This window comes from Desmodus rotundus, chromosome 6 (assembly GCF_022682495.2).
Source record: "Desmodus rotundus isolate HL8 chromosome 6, HLdesRot8A.1, whole genome shotgun sequence".
Lineage (NCBI taxonomy): Eukaryota > Metazoa > Chordata > Mammalia > Chiroptera > Phyllostomidae > Desmodus > Desmodus rotundus.
This window is the reverse complement of record NC_071392.1, coordinates 1680046-1698315: the sequence shown is the minus strand read 5'-3', so window position 1 is coordinate 1698315 and position 18270 is coordinate 1680046. Positions and strand designations below refer to the sequence as shown.

At 56.1% G+C, this 18270-nt stretch overlaps 1 protein-coding gene across 11 annotated transcripts in view; it reads right to left on the bottom strand.

The window, feature by feature from the left end:
- The window catches only part of IKZF1 (IKAROS family zinc finger 1), an 82487-nt gene extending 64632 nt beyond the window's left edge, over positions 1-17855 (bottom strand). Inside the window, exons 1-4 of one of the 11 annotated variants that reach the window (XM_045197376.3) lie at positions 16931-17312; positions 13286-13426; positions 4085-4138; positions 487-514 (exon numbers count right to left, since the gene is read on the bottom strand). In XM_045197376.3, coding sequence (XP_045053311.1) covers positions 487-514; positions 4085-4114 — 58 coding nt within the window. In that variant the 5' untranslated portion in view covers positions 4115-4138; positions 13286-13426; positions 16931-17312. Of the gene's footprint in view, positions 1-486; positions 515-4084; positions 4139-10358; positions 10424-13285; positions 13427-16930; positions 17313-17788 lie in introns of those variants that run through there. The other 10 variants (XM_053926780.1, XM_045197375.3, XM_045197378.3 and 7 more) reach the window with 10 other exon arrangements.
- Between the last annotated feature and the right edge of the window lie 415 nt (positions 17856-18270).

Below are 18270 nucleotides of genomic sequence, written 5' to 3'. Positions count from 1 at the left end.
AAAACAGTACACAAGACACAGAGATGAAGTCCTTAAACCGAGTCCACGCACCCCAGAGAGCGGCACCCTGGGGCCAGACGTGGACAGACCCGGACAGAGCTCGGGTCTCACCAGTTCTGAGACTGATGGGAGCCTGGAATAAACCGCCTCCTCAAGACTCTTTCAAGAGTGGAATGAGGCAAAAAAGCCCCCATGGTTTTGGCTTGGCTCACAGGGCTGGTGTGAGGATAAAATAACAATAGTCCGCGTGAATGCCAAGATGCCGACTGAGCATAGAGGGTTGTTCCGTAAACTGTAACCGTGGAAACACGAGGTGCGTGTGGCACCAAGCCCCACACGTCCGCTGAGTGAAGGTTGGACCCGCAGACATGCACCCTGGGGGCCACAGGGGATCAAGCCTTGAAGGGGGTGATGGAGGAGGAGCGATGTGATTTCAACTACTTAGAAAGATGACCAGCACTTCTTACCGGTTTATATTTCACTTACCTGCTGCCATGTTTCCATGAAGCATCACCTAGAAGAAGTGTTTTGGGGCAAATTAAACGAGAACATTGTATACTTAGCGCATCAGCAGCAAGCAAATAATTTCTCAAGTAGACTATGCTTCACCCAACAGAGTTTTATGACTCCTGGTCTCCCAAATGCCTGAATTTCTGTTACGTACAGTCACCCCGCTGCACATAGTTCCCGGTGGTCAGTGGGAACTCAGAATAGGGACTCCCAGCTCCGCAGGGGGGGGAGAAGCTCGAACCCCGGGGTGGGGCTGGCTCCTGGGGGGCGGGCGTCCTCTGGGTCCGTTCCTGAGATCTCTGAGCCGCTGCTCCCACGTGCTGGCGATGGAGCCCGGCCCTCCTTCGCTGGGTTCTTGTGGATGTGAAATGAGAACAGCGTCCAGGCAGTGTCTGCTCCACGTCCAACCTACGTGACTCACTGTGACTGACATTCCTGCTGACGCCTCAGGAGATTCCGGCCTCCTTTCCCCAAGCAGGTTGCCTGTGTCCACAGAGCCGACTCTTGCTGCCACGTCCCGGCAAATGTTACAAATGCCGCGGAGAAAACATCTGGTGTAGCTTAGGGCCGCAGGAGCCAGCGGGAGCGGGACAGAGGGCCTGGCTCACATCTCCTAGTTTGTGAGGAGAGGACAGCATCCCAGGAGGCAGGGACGACTGTCTCAGGGCCCGCAGTCGGGGGCAGAGAGGAGATGCTCACGGAGGCCTGTCAGTGCCTCCTGGTGCCCACGTGCCTCTCCCTCCCACAGGCTGGCGCGCCCTCAGAAACCAAAGCAAAATAACACAGTCCTGTGGGAGGGCGGCCGCAGAGGAGAGGAGCCTTCCAGAGGGCACGAACCAGGTGTTCCCTAAGGAAGGGGAGGCTGTGTGTCGGGTGGGCTTCCCTCCTGGTGTGTTCAACAGCTTTGCCGCAAAGTCGGGGGCAAGGCGGGGACATGAGCTGAGCAAGTGCCGTCCACAGCCAGGGTGCACCCCGGGAAAGGAAGAGCCAGGTGGTTTGGAAAACTCAGATGTTAAGTCTTCCTCCATTTTTCATGTGAGCATTATATACATATTAGGTTGCCACCTAAGAAACTGCTGGTATTGGAATATTATTTCACCTCTGAAAGTGGAAGTTTTATAGGGTGCAACTTAGAGAAATCTGCACTTTTTTGTCCGGTGGACAGAACAGAACCTGGAATAATGTTGTGGGAAGAGATGACGGTCCTGTAACATTCTCCTCAGATTTCACATGAAGGTGTCTACTCCTGTTTGGCCAAATGCCCATCCTTGTTCCCTAACTACCTGCCACTTCCCTCAATTTCAGAAATAAGGAAAAAGGGATGTCAGGCTTAATTGGAGAAGCAGCAAGAAGTAGAAAAATCACCTGCAGATCTTCAGTAAAAAGGCCGCCACTCAGCAAGAGCTGTGCAGAATGCTCCAAGGTAACAAAACCCAAAAGTGCTCAGAGCGTTTGTGAGAAGTGTTTCCTCTGCTGAGTGTATCCCAGCTAGATTTCAGAGGGCACCTTTAACCCTCTCCCCCCAAAACCCCCCTTTCGGGTAGTCTCATGTCAGGAGGTCCCCCTCCTGGAGACCCTCCCCATTAAGCAGCCAGAGCCCGGGACAAATGGAGTGTAAGCATGACGTTCAGGGCAAGAAGAAAATGAGGCTTTTGCTGTTTTTGTTACCAAGATGAGATCAGAATGCATGGCAGTGGAGCTCCAGCCTGCACTTGGGGTCCGGTGAGAAGTCAGGGGTCTCCTCTTCAGAAGCATCACTGTCCCCACCCTCCCATGCCTCGGCCACCTGAAATTAGGGGAGGCCCGGAAGCAGGGGAGCCGTGTAAAGGAAAAGTCTCTTTCCCTTGGGATTTCTTTGTTTAACTTGCTGTTTCTTTGGCAATCTCATTGCCCCTGGCCCCAGGCCATGCTGAAGGAGGGACCCCATGTGGGGGAAGGGTCCCCAAGCCTTCCCCACCGAGTCACCTGAGAGGCTTCCCAGGCAAAGCTGCTTTCTTCATTGGCAGAGTGCTGGCTGTACTGGTTCCGGTTCTGCTCACGAAACTAAGTTCGAGTTCGAGGGAAGTACGTTCAAATGGCTGAACGGGGGAAGATGAGATGCCAAGTCTCCCCACGTTTCCTCTACAACCCGGCCCTGCCTCCAGCCACCACACTTCCAAGAGGAGGCCTGGAACCAACAAACACGCCCCAGCACTTTGCTAAGCGTGTGCGTGACTTGTGTCCGCGTCCAGGAACGGTCAGGCAGGCTCGCTCTCCCACGTCCGCACGTGCCCGGCCGCCTGTCCCTGGGCACACGTTCCTGTACCCTCACACCAGCATTTTCAAACGCCAGCCTCCCCGTCACAGTGAGGCCAGTCTGTGCCCTTGGGAGAGTGCGTCTCTCAGGGAAAGCCCTTCACCAGCTCTCGTTTGCAGCCCTCAGGCCACAGGTGCCTACGGGCTCTCACTCCCACAGCCTCACTCCCAGGGCCTGAAGGCCAAGGTGGCAAAGCCAGCTTTTGGCCTGTGCTTTGCAGCACAGAGAGTTGACGTCCAAACGCTGTGGGTGGCAGGAGCCGCCGGCGCGGAGGAGGAGGGGCCCTCTGTGGTGGGTGGCAGGTGTGTCTCCAGGTGGGCGGGACTTGAGCCTCCCAGCCTGCACTTCTGAGAGCCACCACCAGGCAGGCAGCGGCTGCACCCTGGGGCCTGGGCTCCATCACGAGGCTGACTTAGACCAAGAGGCAGAATTCCACGGAAACCCAGAAACCAGTGGGCCAGACCAGCGAAGCCCAGAGGACGATGACAGGCCGCTGTCCCACAGAGCCCGACCTGGGTGGACTGTGAGTCTGAGGGGCTCTGACACGTAAAATACTGGAAACCGTGGAGGCTGCCTTTGCTGCGTGTCCCCGGGTCTGGCACAGACAGAAGGTGGGTCTCCTCACCTCCGAACGCAGGGTTGGGCGGGCCAGGCTGGTGTCACCCGGGGGGGGCAGGACAGTCTGTGACCCACCCTTGGGCCTCACCTCCCAGGACTTACTGCCCCACTGCCTGGGCCCTGTGATGAGAGGCCTATGGCCAGTACGGTGTGGACACCCACACGGTGAACGGGAGGGAGCCAGGCTGTGTCCAACTCAACAGAGACTCCAAGTTGCACCCTCAAACTGTTTCCCAAGCTACTTGCTCCTCCTCCTTCCTTTCTCTCTCTCTCTCCTTCCCTCCCGCCCCCATCTCCCACTTCCTCTCTTTTACACAAGGTCATTGGCATGTGCTCAGGGTCTAGAGAAGATCAATCAGCAACCACCCCGCCCCCAGAGTACCAACACAGAGTAAGTCCTTTCCAAGTTGACTCAGACGTCACAGTAAAACTAGGCGTAACGCAGGCACGCTCCTGCTCAGCCTCTCCAGTTGAGGCAGCCTCTGAGGGGCGACATTACACATTGACACGAATTCCACCTGGGCTTTTTCCTGTTGCACAGCAACCCCTCTCCCTCCCCCTGGAACATGACCACGACCTCTGGCAACTGGTGCAGGGGGGCAGAGGTGGGGCCGCTCCTCACGGAGCCCCGGACAGGACAGGATCTCACGAGGGTCTCACCTGAAACTTGGGACATGTCTCGACTCTCATCGCCGTCCATTGTCCTCAGGTTATCTGAGAAAGAGAGGAAGGCATTTAGTTCAAAGCCGAGTTCTCGTGAGGTACAAGAGCACACGTGCGAGATAAAGAAGCGCCGTGTATTTAACAACCAGATTATCTTCCCAGAAGAATGCGTTTTCCTCCTCACGCGCGCGCTGGAGTACAGACTGGCACAGACCTCGATCCCCGCCAAAACGGCATTACAAAGATTTATAAAAATATCATTACCGGCTCAGGAAGACCAAATTTGTTATTTATTGTTAATTTCCTACTGCATAATAACCCAAAATGCAAACTGACTGCAACAAAATTAAGCAGAAAATTAAATGGCCCTGGGTCATTGTAGGCACAGAACTCATTCTCTTGCCTGATCCATAGTTATGTTCTTTCTAATTTACTGAGCACGCATCGATGAACCTTGAGTCAGCTTGGTGACACGCGTACAATCAGCAATCAAAAAAAACGAAGCAATTTGCTGAAGAATGTCTCATTTACCCAGGCAGGCTGCATATCTGAGCAGCCTGTGCTCTCTGCCCATCAATAATGAACGCACCTCCAGCCTGGCAGATGCGCCACGCGGACACTTCCGTCTTTGTCCCCGCGCTCGCCGGGCCCTCGCCTCAGACCCCGCCACGCTCTGACGCAGGGAGAAGTGAAGCCACCTCAGCAGCAAAACAAGGCTGGGAAAGGGCCCGAGCCTTCCTGTTTTGCTGACAGATGGCTGGTTTAAAAAGAGAAAAGCGTCTAGGAAGAGCCGTCTTTGCCCGGCCAGCCACCCCGGCACCAGGGGACACCAGGCAGGGGCTGGCGTCTGTGGGCAGAAGGGCAGGGCGTGCTGTGTTCGGCACTCAGGGTCCTGGCCTGCCCCTGGCAGATCTCAGGTGGCCCTGGTCGATGACGGCTGAAGGGGACCTCAGCAATGCCGCTCCTTTCTGCTCCACAGGACAACCTATGGGAGAGACCTCTCTCTAACCAGCCAACTGGAGCTGTCTATGGAATCTACCTCACGTCACTATTTTCTGGGGGTGGGGGATTGGGGAGGGAGGGGGCTCTGTCTCTTTGGTCCAGATCTGTGGGTCCGCACTGTGTGGCCTCTTCCAGGAGAGACCTGGACACAGGTGGAGGGTTCAGGGCGCCTCACCCTCTCCAGCTAGGCTGACAACCTGCAGGCAGAGGCCACGTCCATATATTTACGGAGCATGTGGAACACATATTCCGGCTGCAGACATACCAGCACCAGTCACAAGCCGAAAATGCCCGTCCGTTTTCCTGGACGGGGAGGGGTTTTACCTAATCCTGAGCACCCCGAAGGTGTCTCAGGTGCTGCATGGGTTTCTAAGGCTGCGGCGTGGCTGGGGGCACAGCTGGGGGTCACAAAGCACAAAGGACTGGTGGCTCCCAAGCACTGCAGCCGAGGGCGGAGGGGCCGGGAGCCACCCTGGGCAGACCCACCAGCCCGGGACGCAAACAGGAAACAGCCCAGGACCTGCCGGAGCAGCCGTCCAAAGTCACAGACACTGACTGTGAAAGAGCAAAACTCGGTGATTCTTTCGAAACTGTCAGAACAGTTGTAAAGAAACAAGACAGACTTGAATGGGGAAAACGCTCTGTCGTCGCTGTGCAGCAGGGACACGGGGCTCAGCGCTCTGAGGACGGGCGCGGCGCGTCACAGCCCGGCTCTAACAGGAACCTGCACGGGCCGGCGGGCCGCTCGGTGGATCCAGGCCCGGTGCAACCACCCTTCTGGAGCGCAGCACCACTCCACCGTTGGCACCGAGCTGTCCACTCTGTTTCCGAATGCGCACGAGCAGCTGCGCCTTCCTGGCTGTGAGCGCTCAGCAGTCGGAAGTGATCTGACCAATACCCTCCTATAGGCTCCTTATTTCCGATTAAAAGCAAAAATGTCTCCTGAGGCCCAGCTGGTGTTCTCCCCACCTGTGCAGGCGCCCTGCCAGCCTGCCTTTGGGGGAACCTCCGAGTTTGTGGGCAGGGGCAGAAGCCATCCGCTCGAGCTCCACACCGAGGTCCCCCTCACGCGTCAGTCCGTCCGGGCGGATGGATGGGAGAGCGCACTATGAGGGGAAAACAAAAGCCCCGTGCCCGTGGCCGACACACGGCCAGGCTCTGCTCGGCAGAAGCCCTGGCGCGGGGCTGTCCTCTCCTCTGGTGCCTGGTGTGTTCCCAGGGCACCCTCCTGGAAGGGCCCCGCCCACCTCGGCACTGTCTGCGCACTGGGACTGGGGTGTTAGGAGCCGACCACACGCAGCAGGCCGTGCCCATGTTCACTGAATGTGCACCCTACACACGCATGCACACACATGTGGAGCTCAAGCACGCTCCCGTCTGTTCTCTGCCAGCCCTGCTTGGGCACCTCACCGCCCCTAGGCAAGCCGGCAGGCGGGCCTGGGGCCACCGGGAATGACCTCCTTGCTTGGACCCACACTGGTCGCCTCCACCGTCCAGATGTCCGGAATGACCGAGGGACAGTGCACAGGGTCCCATCTGCACTGGGCCCTGCAGGGTCCATGGCCCATCCTGTCTGACGACTGGAAGACTGGACAGACTCCCCAAACTCCCAGTCTGCATCTCGTGGGATGAAACCAAAAGTGACTTTGCTCTTAGGCAAAGGCCGAAGGGCTGATCACAGAGTGGGGAACTGTTTGAGGGAGAGGACATTCGCCCCTCCATGACCGAGGGGCATCCCTGCGCTCTCGCGGTGGTGGGGGGGAGGGCGGCAGTGAGACCCCAGCACCCCCGGGAGCTCAGGCACCACCCAGCTCTGCACTTCCTGAGCCCCTGCTCCTGCGTGGAAGCAGGGTTGGTGTCACTGAGAAATCAGAGCTCCGCTCCTGACGCTCTCAGCTGTGAAGGAGGGTACACTCCGAAAGGGGAGCTCACCCCAAAAACGAATCAACACCTTATCTTTGCCAACCTCCCCCTGAATGAAAGCCAGGACAAGCAGACCTGCGAAGGGGCGGGTGCCAGAGGGAGTCAGGCTGCGGTTTTGTCCTCTGCACGGAAACCTGAACCACGGCAGGCCGGAGCTCGGCCTCCACACAGTGAAGACGCGGCCCCAGCAGGAGACCCGCCAGAGCTGCACTAGCACCATGCATGCTGCGGTCGCTTCTGCGGGACAAGCGGGGCTGGACCGTGCACGTGGGCAGAAGGAGGCTGAGGGGCGGAGGCTGTGCGTGGCCGTCCCCCAGGAGGCAGCGCCTGCTGCCACTGCCCACCCCTCTGCTCCGCGCCCAGGGCAGTCACTGGCCTGGAGGTCTCTCTTTGTGTCTGCCCCTCTCCCTCCCTCTCTGTCTCCCTGTCTTGGCGTCTCTGTCTGGTCCTTCTGCCCAGAGGTGATCCAACGGGACTTCCCGAGCTCCCGTCCCATGGAGCTGGCATCTCGGTGACTTCAGAGAACAGGGAATGCGGAGGGGAAAGCAAAGGCCTGAAAGGCAGGAGCCAACAGGCCCCCAGTACCTCTAGCCCTCCAGTGGCCAGAGCATGGACACCTGAACTTGGGCCCAGGTTGACCCTTCTGAGGAGCTTCCTTTGGGGACAGGGAGACTTTTTGGAAACACCCTCACTGACCTTGCTTGTCTCGAAAGTGTCCAGGAGGAGCATCCTCCTTGCTGCCTCCAAGAGACCAAGTGGCCCCAGGAACAGCCCCGAGAGCTGGGGCGCCAGGAGGCCATAGTCAGGGGCAGGGGTGGGAGTGCCCCTCAGATACCCCAAACACCCTCTGTGCGCCTCTCGTCTCCACGACAAACAGCTCTCTTCCCACCACGTGCTCTTCCACGACTCTGAAACAGCGTGTCCGGAGCAGTGAAGCCGAAGTGAAAGACATCTGTCAAAGGCCACAACCCGAGTCCTCTTCAAGCCGTCCAGACCCGTGCCTCGCGAGCACCGGGCGCACAGCGCAGATGGCCAGAGGTCACGGACGCCCGTCCATGGGCATGCGGCCCGGCTGCTGGCACTGTGACCTCGGTTCCCTGAGCCTCAAACAACTACACTTTTTTCCCCCGAAAACAAATGCCACGCACAGCATGGCGACCCCAGCCAATAACCACGTGCGGCCCGCGGAGAGGTCGCCGCAAGAGTGAACCTCAGGGTCTCGTCACAGCAAAAACGGTTTCAGTGACTTTGTGGGCTGACAGATACTAAGTAGACTGCGGCGATCACCTTGCAACATGTAAAAAAATATGTAAGTATCAAATGATTACATTGTACCCCTGAAACCAGTATAATGTTACATGTCAACTATACCCCAATAAAGACAAAAACACATGCAAACACACACACACACACACACACAGATGCTTCCCCTCCCAGCACCGTCTAGGTAATTGCCTGCCCAATCATACCCAACAACATTCCTGGGTACCTTCTATATGCCAGAAAACCTGGTAAAGGAAAGGGTACTGGTAGTAGGTAGTTTTATTTAAGCAACCTACTATGTGCCTGGCATCTCACAGGGAAACTGCAGAGGCCTTGGGGCCAGAACCTCATCCTCCCTGTCCACCGTTTTCTCTGATGTCTGGCATGGTGGCCGACGCAGGTCCAGTGTCCACCAGCCATTTGCTAAATGTGTGCGTTTAATCTAAAACCGTATTATGATTGTTATTGCACATAATCCATATTATCATTTCCACGTTTTAGACAAGAAAGCGGAGGCTAAGACAGATGTAGGCGGCCCGAGGGCACACAGCCAGTCGACAGCAGAGCTCAGATTTGAACTCACAACCGTGCGAAGGTGACACCTTTCCACTCTGCTGTTCCTGAGGGTCAGAACTTCCGAGCCCGGTACAGACATCCCAAAGCCCAAATGTATAACGTCCCCTGGCCCTTACGAGAAAATAGGCATATACTTCGCAATATTCTGCAATTAACACAAACTGCCCCCGCAACCTCTACAATACGTTTAAATCCTGCTTACTTGGTCCCTTGCACCCTACTGACTTTCCTCCGGGACGAGTGACGTTGCTCTAGCATTTGGGGTGACTTCCCCACGCTCATGTGACACGGTTTTGAAGGGGGCGGGTTTGTGGGGGGAGGAGCAGGGGCCAAGCCTGTAATCTATTTCAAATGCCTTGGGTCACAGCGCCCTTTAAGAAAAGCCATTATTCCAGCCCAGAGAACGGCCTCTCATTTCCCACTAGCAGATTTTATTTTCGCCCGTCTATCATATCACTGCGAGTTACACTGTGTCGGAGAAAAAGAGCATTTCCCAGAGAAAATCCACGGGCTTTGTGCCGCGGCCGGGGGACCTGATGGGCTTTGCTGACAACCCGACGAGACAGGCCGGGGGCACGAAAACTTGCGCGCTCTCACTTCATTCCCGGTTCTTTTCATTTTTCAAAAATTAGCTGCCAATCCACACACTTTCATGATTATTCCCCAGAGGATGGCTGGCGCAAATGACAATGGAAAACAAGATTCAAACAGGACAGCAGGGGACCCAACTGGGCCTCCCTGCCCCCACGTTTAACTGAGCCCCAGCAAGTGCCAGGCGGGGACCTGCAGTTGGAGGCGCGAGAGCTGAGGCCGGCCAGGCCACGCGCCCGTTTTCCCGAGGGCAGGGGTTGGTACACAGACCAGGAAGGGTCCTGGTGGGTGGGTGGGGGGGTGCACCAGGGTGCCTTTTCAAGCCAGCTACCAGCTGTTTGGGAACGCTCTTAGCCAGAGGCGCTTCAGACAGAAGAAAAGGAACCACAAGGATATTTTTAAATACTGTCGCGAGCCGCTTGTCTCAAAGGGACGTGGGAGAAAAGATGCGAGCTATCGTGTCAGAATTTCACAAAGAGAAAGTGGGGTTGCAGCCGCCAGGAGCTGGGAGGCGCTGGCGCTGGGCTGCCCTGGCCGGGCTGGCACAGCTGCTGTGTCTGCCCTCCCCCGTCCCGGCTGTGCCCCTTCTGTGGGGGGGCCTGCCTGTCCCGGGCTCTCACGCTGCTCCCAGGCCCCGCTGTTTACTCAGCAGCCATGCTCCAAATTTACATAAGCTGCTGTTACAGGGCCTTGCCTGAGTGTGACCCTCATAGTAAGGCCACTTCCTAAGTAGCTTCCTCAAATATAAATGGCCTTTACACTTCATCACTGAAGTAAAAAAAAAAAAAAAAATCTAAGTTTAGACTCATTTTCTTCTAGCCTCTTCCTGATTTTAGAAGACCTTCATGCATGGCCAGCAACAAAAGGAGACCTACATCCTAAAAACATACAAAAACTGCCCCAAATAATGACTTACACAACAGTCCCCAAAGTGCTGACGCCTTGTCATCGGTCGTTACAAAGCGAAGAGGCGGAGCGGCCCCGGAGCAACTTTCCATTCTATTATTTTCAAAGTGCTTTTTTCCCTCCCATTTTAAAAATAGATGCACAAAAAGTCTCCATGTTTAACTAAGTCTTTTCCTCGGGAGGCAATATGCTGTCACAGGGGGCTCGGTATCTCACGGGCCTTCTTCGCCGTGAGGTTATCTGGACCTGCCAGTGGATTAGTTCCCGTGGACAAGTCAACACTCGAAATGAAAACCGAAGAGGGTGGAGAGATCTACTCGCCCGGCCTTAAGATTCCCCAAGATGCACCTGTGCGCCCGAGCTCTCAACCAGCCCATCCGACTGCTGTTTGAAGACGTGTTTGCAGAAGTTTCTTTGGCGAAAGCTCCGTTTTATTTAGACCCAAGGAAGTAAAATTATGCAAATCCTCACAGGAATGTCCAGTTGCTTACAAATCCACAGCCATGTGTTTATTAACAATAACCGGGAAGCCATTATGATTTGCCCGCCGAGGACGTGGTCTGAGGAACTGTGAGCTTCCTTCACTGTGTTTTGACAAGTCTCTACTGTCCAGCTGCTGGAGAGATGCGACCCATGCGTCCAGAGACAAACCAGGCAAGAAAATGTGCCCTGGAGCTAACCCATCGCAGTGCTCACTGGCACCCCTTGCTGTGCAGAAGCCTGCCTGGCCCAGCCCCAGCTGTGGGGCGTTGGGTCGCAGGGCCAGAGAAGAGGGGTGCAGCCTCCCCATGGCTCTCTCCAAACCGCTAAGGCCACACGGTTTCTGAACTAATGGAAAATTCTTTTTAAAGAACTTTTATTCGGGTCTCAGTTCTTTTACAGCACCCACCCACAAAATGATCCCCTATAATCAATTAAAACAAGGTACCTTTTCATCAAAATTATTTAAGAAAGGATCTATGTTCACAGCAGACAGAATGTAGATCCAAACATTAGATTCCTTAAGTCCAGTTCAGCCTTTTAGCAGCTTTAGCCGTGTGGCCCTTCACCTCCTCCGCCCAACCTCAAACTGCAGAGAAAGTCCCATCACTCTGTTTCCGAGAGCGCAGTGGGAAGAAGCAATGTATCTCAGTTGACACAATGTATCGTCAATTGATACATTGATCAATTATTTGGCAACAAGAGTTGCTATGGGCAAGAGACCAAATAATTACAGAAAAGAACACCAGTTGATGTTCTGATCCGCTCTTTTGATCTATGGAACCAGCAAGAGAAGTTCTTGAGCTCCATCTTACTCTGTGAGGAGAACTCAGCTCTAGCCATAATTTCCAAGCCTCTGGAGACCACTGGCGCCAGGGGGCCCTACCCCCCAACCGGGACTGCTGGGAGCCCCTTCCCTAACCCGCGGCCTTTAGCCTGCAGTGTTCCCATGCAAACCCGGGGCCGGGGTGGGGGAGCAGCAGCAGAACCTCACAGCAACTACAACTTCCTCATTCCTCGGCTACAAATATCGGCAGGTCTTTATTTATAATCTGGCAGAAAATGTTCACGTCCTTCAGAGAGCAAAATGTGGGAAAGCTCAGGTTAGACATTCTAGTCTGATTTTCCTGTAGCCCTTAGGTACATTCAAATTATTTATTTTCGATGTTTTACTTTAAGATTTCTTTTTTTTTTTTGAGCAAATTACATTCCTTTTACAAAAGACTTGTCTGCTTTGAATTAATCTGAAAATTCTTTAAATGCAGGGGAACATACACAACCCCAGGCAGGAGCAGGAAAACACACACAGAGAAGCGCTAGACATATCCCAATCTTTTTAAAATGGTAATTAGTTGCCTTATCTCTAACAACCTGAGATAATTAGCCGTGTGATTTTAATTTAATGATGTGGGATACACAGTGTATCGATATGTTTCACCGTGGTTCTCTTTGAACATCACTTTAATTTTCTGCCGCACACGACTCAGTGCACGGGAAGTGGGGGAGGCCGCCTTCTCAGCCTAAACGCGGGGCTGGCCCGGGTCGCGGGCTCTCTCGGCTCCGTTAGGCGCTCCGAGCACATTTCAGAATACCTCCCAGTACGCTCAGGAGAGACCAATCCCTCATTTTCATCTCTCCAAAAGATGCCAAATCAAACATTTTCCTCTTAGTTCTAGGGAGGGGTTCTTATGTGCTGTTTTATTTGCTCCAAGGTTGCCAGTAAAAATCTGATTTAACCACACAAATTTACCCAAAACTGATGAATCAATACTCAGCGTGGAGCTCCTGGCTTCAGACAGACTTTCATCCCTAAACACTGTGCTGTTCATTTTTAAACAGTTTCAAACTAACAGAAAGTGCTTTAGAGTGTCGGGTTTAGTATGTGATCTCAGAAATGAAGCATAAAAATCTATTTCAATATGTATAAGGCCATTTAAAAATACTTTATGCCCTTTTGAGTTTTTTTTTTAATGGTCTCTGCAAAACATCACATGTGAAAGGAAGGGGCGGGGGGCAGAAGGAAGAAAAGGAAAGAACTAAGGAGTGGTGTGGTCCCCTTGCTGCCCCCCACCCCCCAGAAGCACGGCACCCACTGCCTGTCCATCACAGCGCACTTTTGGCGCGAACACGGCAGGAAGAAAGTCAGATTTCCTTCGGCAGTGAGTGATTGCTGGGGGAAAGGGGTCCTGGCCCACGTGAGTGAGAAAGTGCAGGGAAGGCATTTTCCCACTAACTAGGGCCCTTTTTAAGCCATCTGTTAAGGGGTGGCCTCACTCCACGTGCGATCAGGAGGTGGCGCGTGCGGGCACCCAGAAGCAGAGAGAGCGGTGGGCCTTCCTGACTCCATCACCCTGGGCAGGCGGTGGGAGGGTGCGGCAGGCCCGGTGCAGCGGCCACGGGGAGCAGGGCCCCCTGTCCAGGCGAGCACAGCACACAACCGGGGTGGGGGGCACTCACCAGCGAGCCTGTGCCTCCCACACGAGTCCCAATGTGGACAGTTTGGGTCCTTGGACCACGGAGTCCCCTCAACGCGGCTTCCCGGGAGGGACCTTGCTGTCCTGCCGGCGGCCTGCTCCTCTCTGCCGCCCTCACCCTCCACTGGGGCGGAGAGAAAGGTGGAACCATTTGCCAAATATGCAAAAAAGGAGGGAAGAAAGTTTTCTGTCAGGAAAACAGAGGCAGGAAGGGAGCCTGAGCTTCCTGCTCTGACCAAAGCGGGTTCAGAGATTATTTGCTCCTCTGATGTGACAGGTTGTGGTGGGGCACCGGCCTCCTGTTTTAGTCAACAGGAATCGCGAGTTCCCCAAAGACAGAAATGGCCACGGGAGAAGGGACGTGGGGCCAGGCCTTCAACGGGAAGACAAGTGGCCCCCCACACCTGGGACTCGGGGTTTTCACCGGGTTTAACAGCTTCCCGCCAGGCGGCTCACCGAGGGCGCGGCCATTCGTCACGAAGGAAAGGAGGCAGCGGGACCCTCAGGATGCGGCCATAGACCAGGCCTCCGTGCTCCCTTCGGGCCTCGGGCCTCAGGGACAGGGACAGAGGCAGGGGCTCTGCCCCACCACAGGGAGGGCCAGCCCATCTCTCCACTCAGAAATGTCTGTAGAGCTATTCTGTTTGCTGCTTCCCTTCGCTCTCAAAGATTCCTAACACCTTAAAAATATTTGTCAGGATATCATCACACGTTTGAAAACTACCCCACACACAAGCTGTGAAAGCCACAGCAGGGGGACATGAAGGACATGAAGGATGTTACAGGAGGCTGAGCCCAGGTGGGGAGTCATTTATTACGCTGCCAGGAGCAGCAGACATACCACGGGTCCCCAGGAAGGAGCCGTGGGCGCGGCGGCGGGCTGACACCATGATAAAAACCGCCGGCGGGGGCTGCCTGAAGCCCCCGGCTGGCGCTGGTGCTATCCCCTCCTCGCCTGAGTTTTGGAAGTGTGCACGAAGCTGACAGCTGGGGCTCAGCCTCGCAGAGGCCTCCATCCCACCCACTCAGGCACCCGTTTGGAGCAAAGCAGGACACTCTGCCTTGAGGTGGGACCTGGACCAGTGGCTCTGGTCCTGTAAGCTTGTGGCTTTTACATTTTGTGTTTCCTCCCAAGAAATGGACCATTGCACACATGTCTGGGGGCTCTGGGAACACAAGTGGAGGGACAGCAGACAGGGCACGGTGCTAAGGGCCAGCAAGAAGCAGGAGTCACAGCCCCTGAATGCCCCTGGGTCTGAAAAACAGCACAGGGCTCGCTCTCTGGGGGCTGCACCCACGGCCACTGCCCTGCCTTAGAATGAGGCTGCAAAGCCCATGCTTGTCTCACAGTTGCAGGACTAGAGGAGAAGAGAACCAAAGAGGCCACTAACGGGGCCAGCACGACAGACTGAGCTGGCCGCACTGGCCCTGCGTGAGCGTGCAGCCGCAGGCAGACACCCAAGGTGCTCACCTCGTCCTCGCCTAAACTCACCATCACACATTCAAAAATCTACCCTGTCTCAGTAACAGGTGAAAAACAACCAACCAAACAAAAACCGAAGGGAAGGGGCTGCACCACTCAGGCCCGGTGGTCTGATGCCTCTCTGTGCACGCTGCGTGTGCGCTGTATGTGTGTGTCTGGTTCCTGCGCCCATTCACGCACACACAACCTTGAAGTGTACACGTGCGTGGGGGTGGGGGGTTTCTGGTACGCGGTAGACAGCATACACATAGTGCTCTCTCAAATTTCAAGTCTGTCCTTTGTATTGACACATATTGACAATAGGCTACTACATTAGCCACACACGAGATACACAAACCCAAGTCAAGTGGGGAAAAGAAAAAGCCAAAAGCAACTCCAAACCAGAGAGCCACTGTCCCCAAACTCTACGCCTCCAGCCAAGTGAGGATGACGCGGAGGCCCCCACAGGTGTGGGTATCAGGCCTCCGGCCAGGAAAGTCGCTGTGACCTTAATTTTTCAACAAGAGAAGTGGCTGCAAGGATGGCCCCGGTTTACCTTCTCAGAGATGGAGTTCCACCCTCACAAAGGGCCAGACATGCCCCATGCACGCGTGTTTATAGACCTCGTGGGCTCAGCCCGAACGGGGGCTGTGATTGCTAGGGGGCTCTGGCATTTTGCAGGGTGTGGTTTTTCAACGCGAAGTACTCTAATTGAAACACAGACGAATCTCACACACAACCAAGGCAGAGTTGCTAAAACTCCTGCCTTCCACTGTCCCCAGAAAACAGAAATGGAAGAAAACACGACCACTTTAACTCAGTAACGTGTTTTAGGCGCCAGCGCTGGTAGACTTTTGGACCAGGAAGCACTTTTTTCACCATGTAAAAAGGGGATAAACATGTATGTTTGTGGGAAATTTTGAAATCAGATACATTATATCAAACCAGAATAGCACAGAATTTTAAACTGTGACATCATTATTTCTATTTGTGTCTACAAGTTATTTTCTAACACATTCTGCAGGTAACCCTCCTGTCCACGGATATTTGTCACTTTAAATTTTAAGCCACAAACCAAATAATCTGATTTGTCTCGGAAACAATTCTGACACACTTAATATAAATAATAGTTACATTGTTACTTTCAAAATCCCATGTAAAAGATGAGTCCCATTAACCTCATCACAGGAAACATTTTGAAACAAAGACACAAATTCAAGAGGCTCCAACCATTCCCTGCAGGTCCCTCTCTCCTCCCAGCTCCTTACAACCACTTCCATTTCCACCAACGTTTCAATATCATGCATCTTAAATATTTTCAACTTTCATATTTTTTTTCCTCCTTGAACAGACGTTCGGCTGACTAGTAAGGAGATATTTCTTCAACAGCAGTTTTGTCTCTTCAAGTTCAAAACAAGGCACCTGGGAGCTGAGACACCCCGTGGGGAGCGAGCAGGAGACTGAGCCGCAGCCTGGGGCAGGCACACGGCCTGGGGCTCCGCCTGGGCCGGCTGCACCCGGAGGGGATGGAGCTGATGTTGGACAGACGCTGTGAGACCCTGACGTGGCTCGCCCTCTGCATGCACGCTCTGCTCCTCCAAGTGGGAACACGAGACAAATCACACCTTCGGGACATTCCTTAGGAAACACCAGGGATCCCTGACGCGGCTTTAAAACACTTTAAATTTAGTCACAAGTAACCTGATGCCTGATGACCCGGGTGTTTCCTAACCTGAGAGCCCACGTCGCCCTCAGCAAAAGCACTGCTAACTTTTCAAACCAGGATAACCCTATTTTGCAGAAAGCCAGTTCCGACTCTGGTCTAATTTATTGTGCAGTAAGAGCAAAATCTCTCACCCCCTCCCCCATAAGAAAAAAGGCCTTTATGAATGAGTTCGTCCAGGCTGGCCTCCTGATCTCACTGTGTAAGTACGTATCAATTTAGACGTGACCGGCGCTAGGCGTTCCTCCTGGTTACAGCCAGCGGGGACTCCAAGCTGCCCCACTGCCGGCCAGGCCCTGCACCTGCGCTCTGGCTGGCCCCAGAAAGGCCAGGCGGACCAGGGGCTGAGGGTCTCACTGCCCCGTCTCTTCTCGCCCCCTCTGTCTCTCAAACCCACCGGCTACCCCAGTTTTTCCTTCGGAAATTCAACTGAAAACACTCACGTGGATTTGTGTGTCGCACTTTGGGGGCCAAGACTGATCCTCGGGCTCGAAGAGCAACCTCGGAGCCAGGACTCCGTCCGCCCTGCCGGGCTCGCCTGGGTCGGCCGCCTCGGAGCGGCCAAGCGTCCCTCCGGCTCGGCTGCTCTCCGCGGAGACCCAGGGACCGCCCCGCAGTCGCCGCCGGCGCGGGGCCCCGAAGGCGCTGGTTAGAGCGCCCGGCCGACTGGGCCGCCTGGCTCTCCTTGGCTTTCTTTCACAACGACTTCCTGGAGTTGCTCACTCGCATTGTTCCCCATTTCTCTGCCGCACTCCCCACCCCCCGCCGGGCCCGACCCGGCTCTCGCGGTGCGGGCCGGCGGCTGCCGGGCGCTCACGGCGCCGCCCACGGGCCACACACCTGGCCCTGCCGGCCGCGCCCTTGCGGCCCGCGCTTCGCCACCTGCGGCCAAAGCCCCGCGTCCCGCCAACTTCGAGGCTGTGCGCACTGGGGTCCAGGCGGGACCTGCCCTGCAGCCGCGCCGGTACGACCCGCGCGCACGCCCCGGCACTCTCCTGGCTCGCCGCTCGGGAGCACGGAGAGGAGCCCGCGGGGGGCACGGAGTGGTACTCGGAGCGGGACAAGGAGCGGAACATCGATCGGGACAAGCAGCCGGACATGGCTTCGGTGCGGAGCGTGGTGCGGACCCGGGCTCGCAGCGCGGCACAGAGCCCAGCGCACTGCCCCCACCCCGCCGCCGGGTCGCCGGCTCGCGCCGCACTGTCCCGACCGCAACTCTGGGGCCGCGCGCAGAAACTTTGTCGCGGCGCGGGGCTGGCCTCAGCCCACAGGGCCCGGGGCGGCGGCGGCGCGGGCCGTACCTGCTAGCGCCGCCGCCGGCTGCAGCCGGCTCGCCCGTATTGCCCGCCTCGCCCGGCGCGCCTCCGCCACCCCCGCGCGCAGCGCGCCCCGGCCCGCCCCTTGCCGCGGCGCTTCCTCGTTCCAGCGCCGCATCGTCCCGCGGCCCCGCGCGGCTGGTGGTGGCCGGTGCTCTGAGCCCCGGACCAGGCGGCGGGATCGGCCGCGGCGCGCCAGGACCTGAGCTTAACCCTTGGGGACCCGGCGCGGGCGACGCTGGAGGGCCCGCGGGAGGAGGGAACCCACGCCTTTGGGCCTGGCCACTTCTTGCCCAGGGCTGCTCGTCTCGGCCCCGCATGCTCGCCAAGCTCAGGGGACTCGCGGGACTGGGGGCCCCAAGAAGCACTTTCCCCAGGGTCTGGGGGCGTCCCCTTCCCGCCCAGCTCCGCTTCCCTGGGAATAGGGGCGCTTGACTCCCAGGCTCTGGCTGCGACCCTGAGTCATG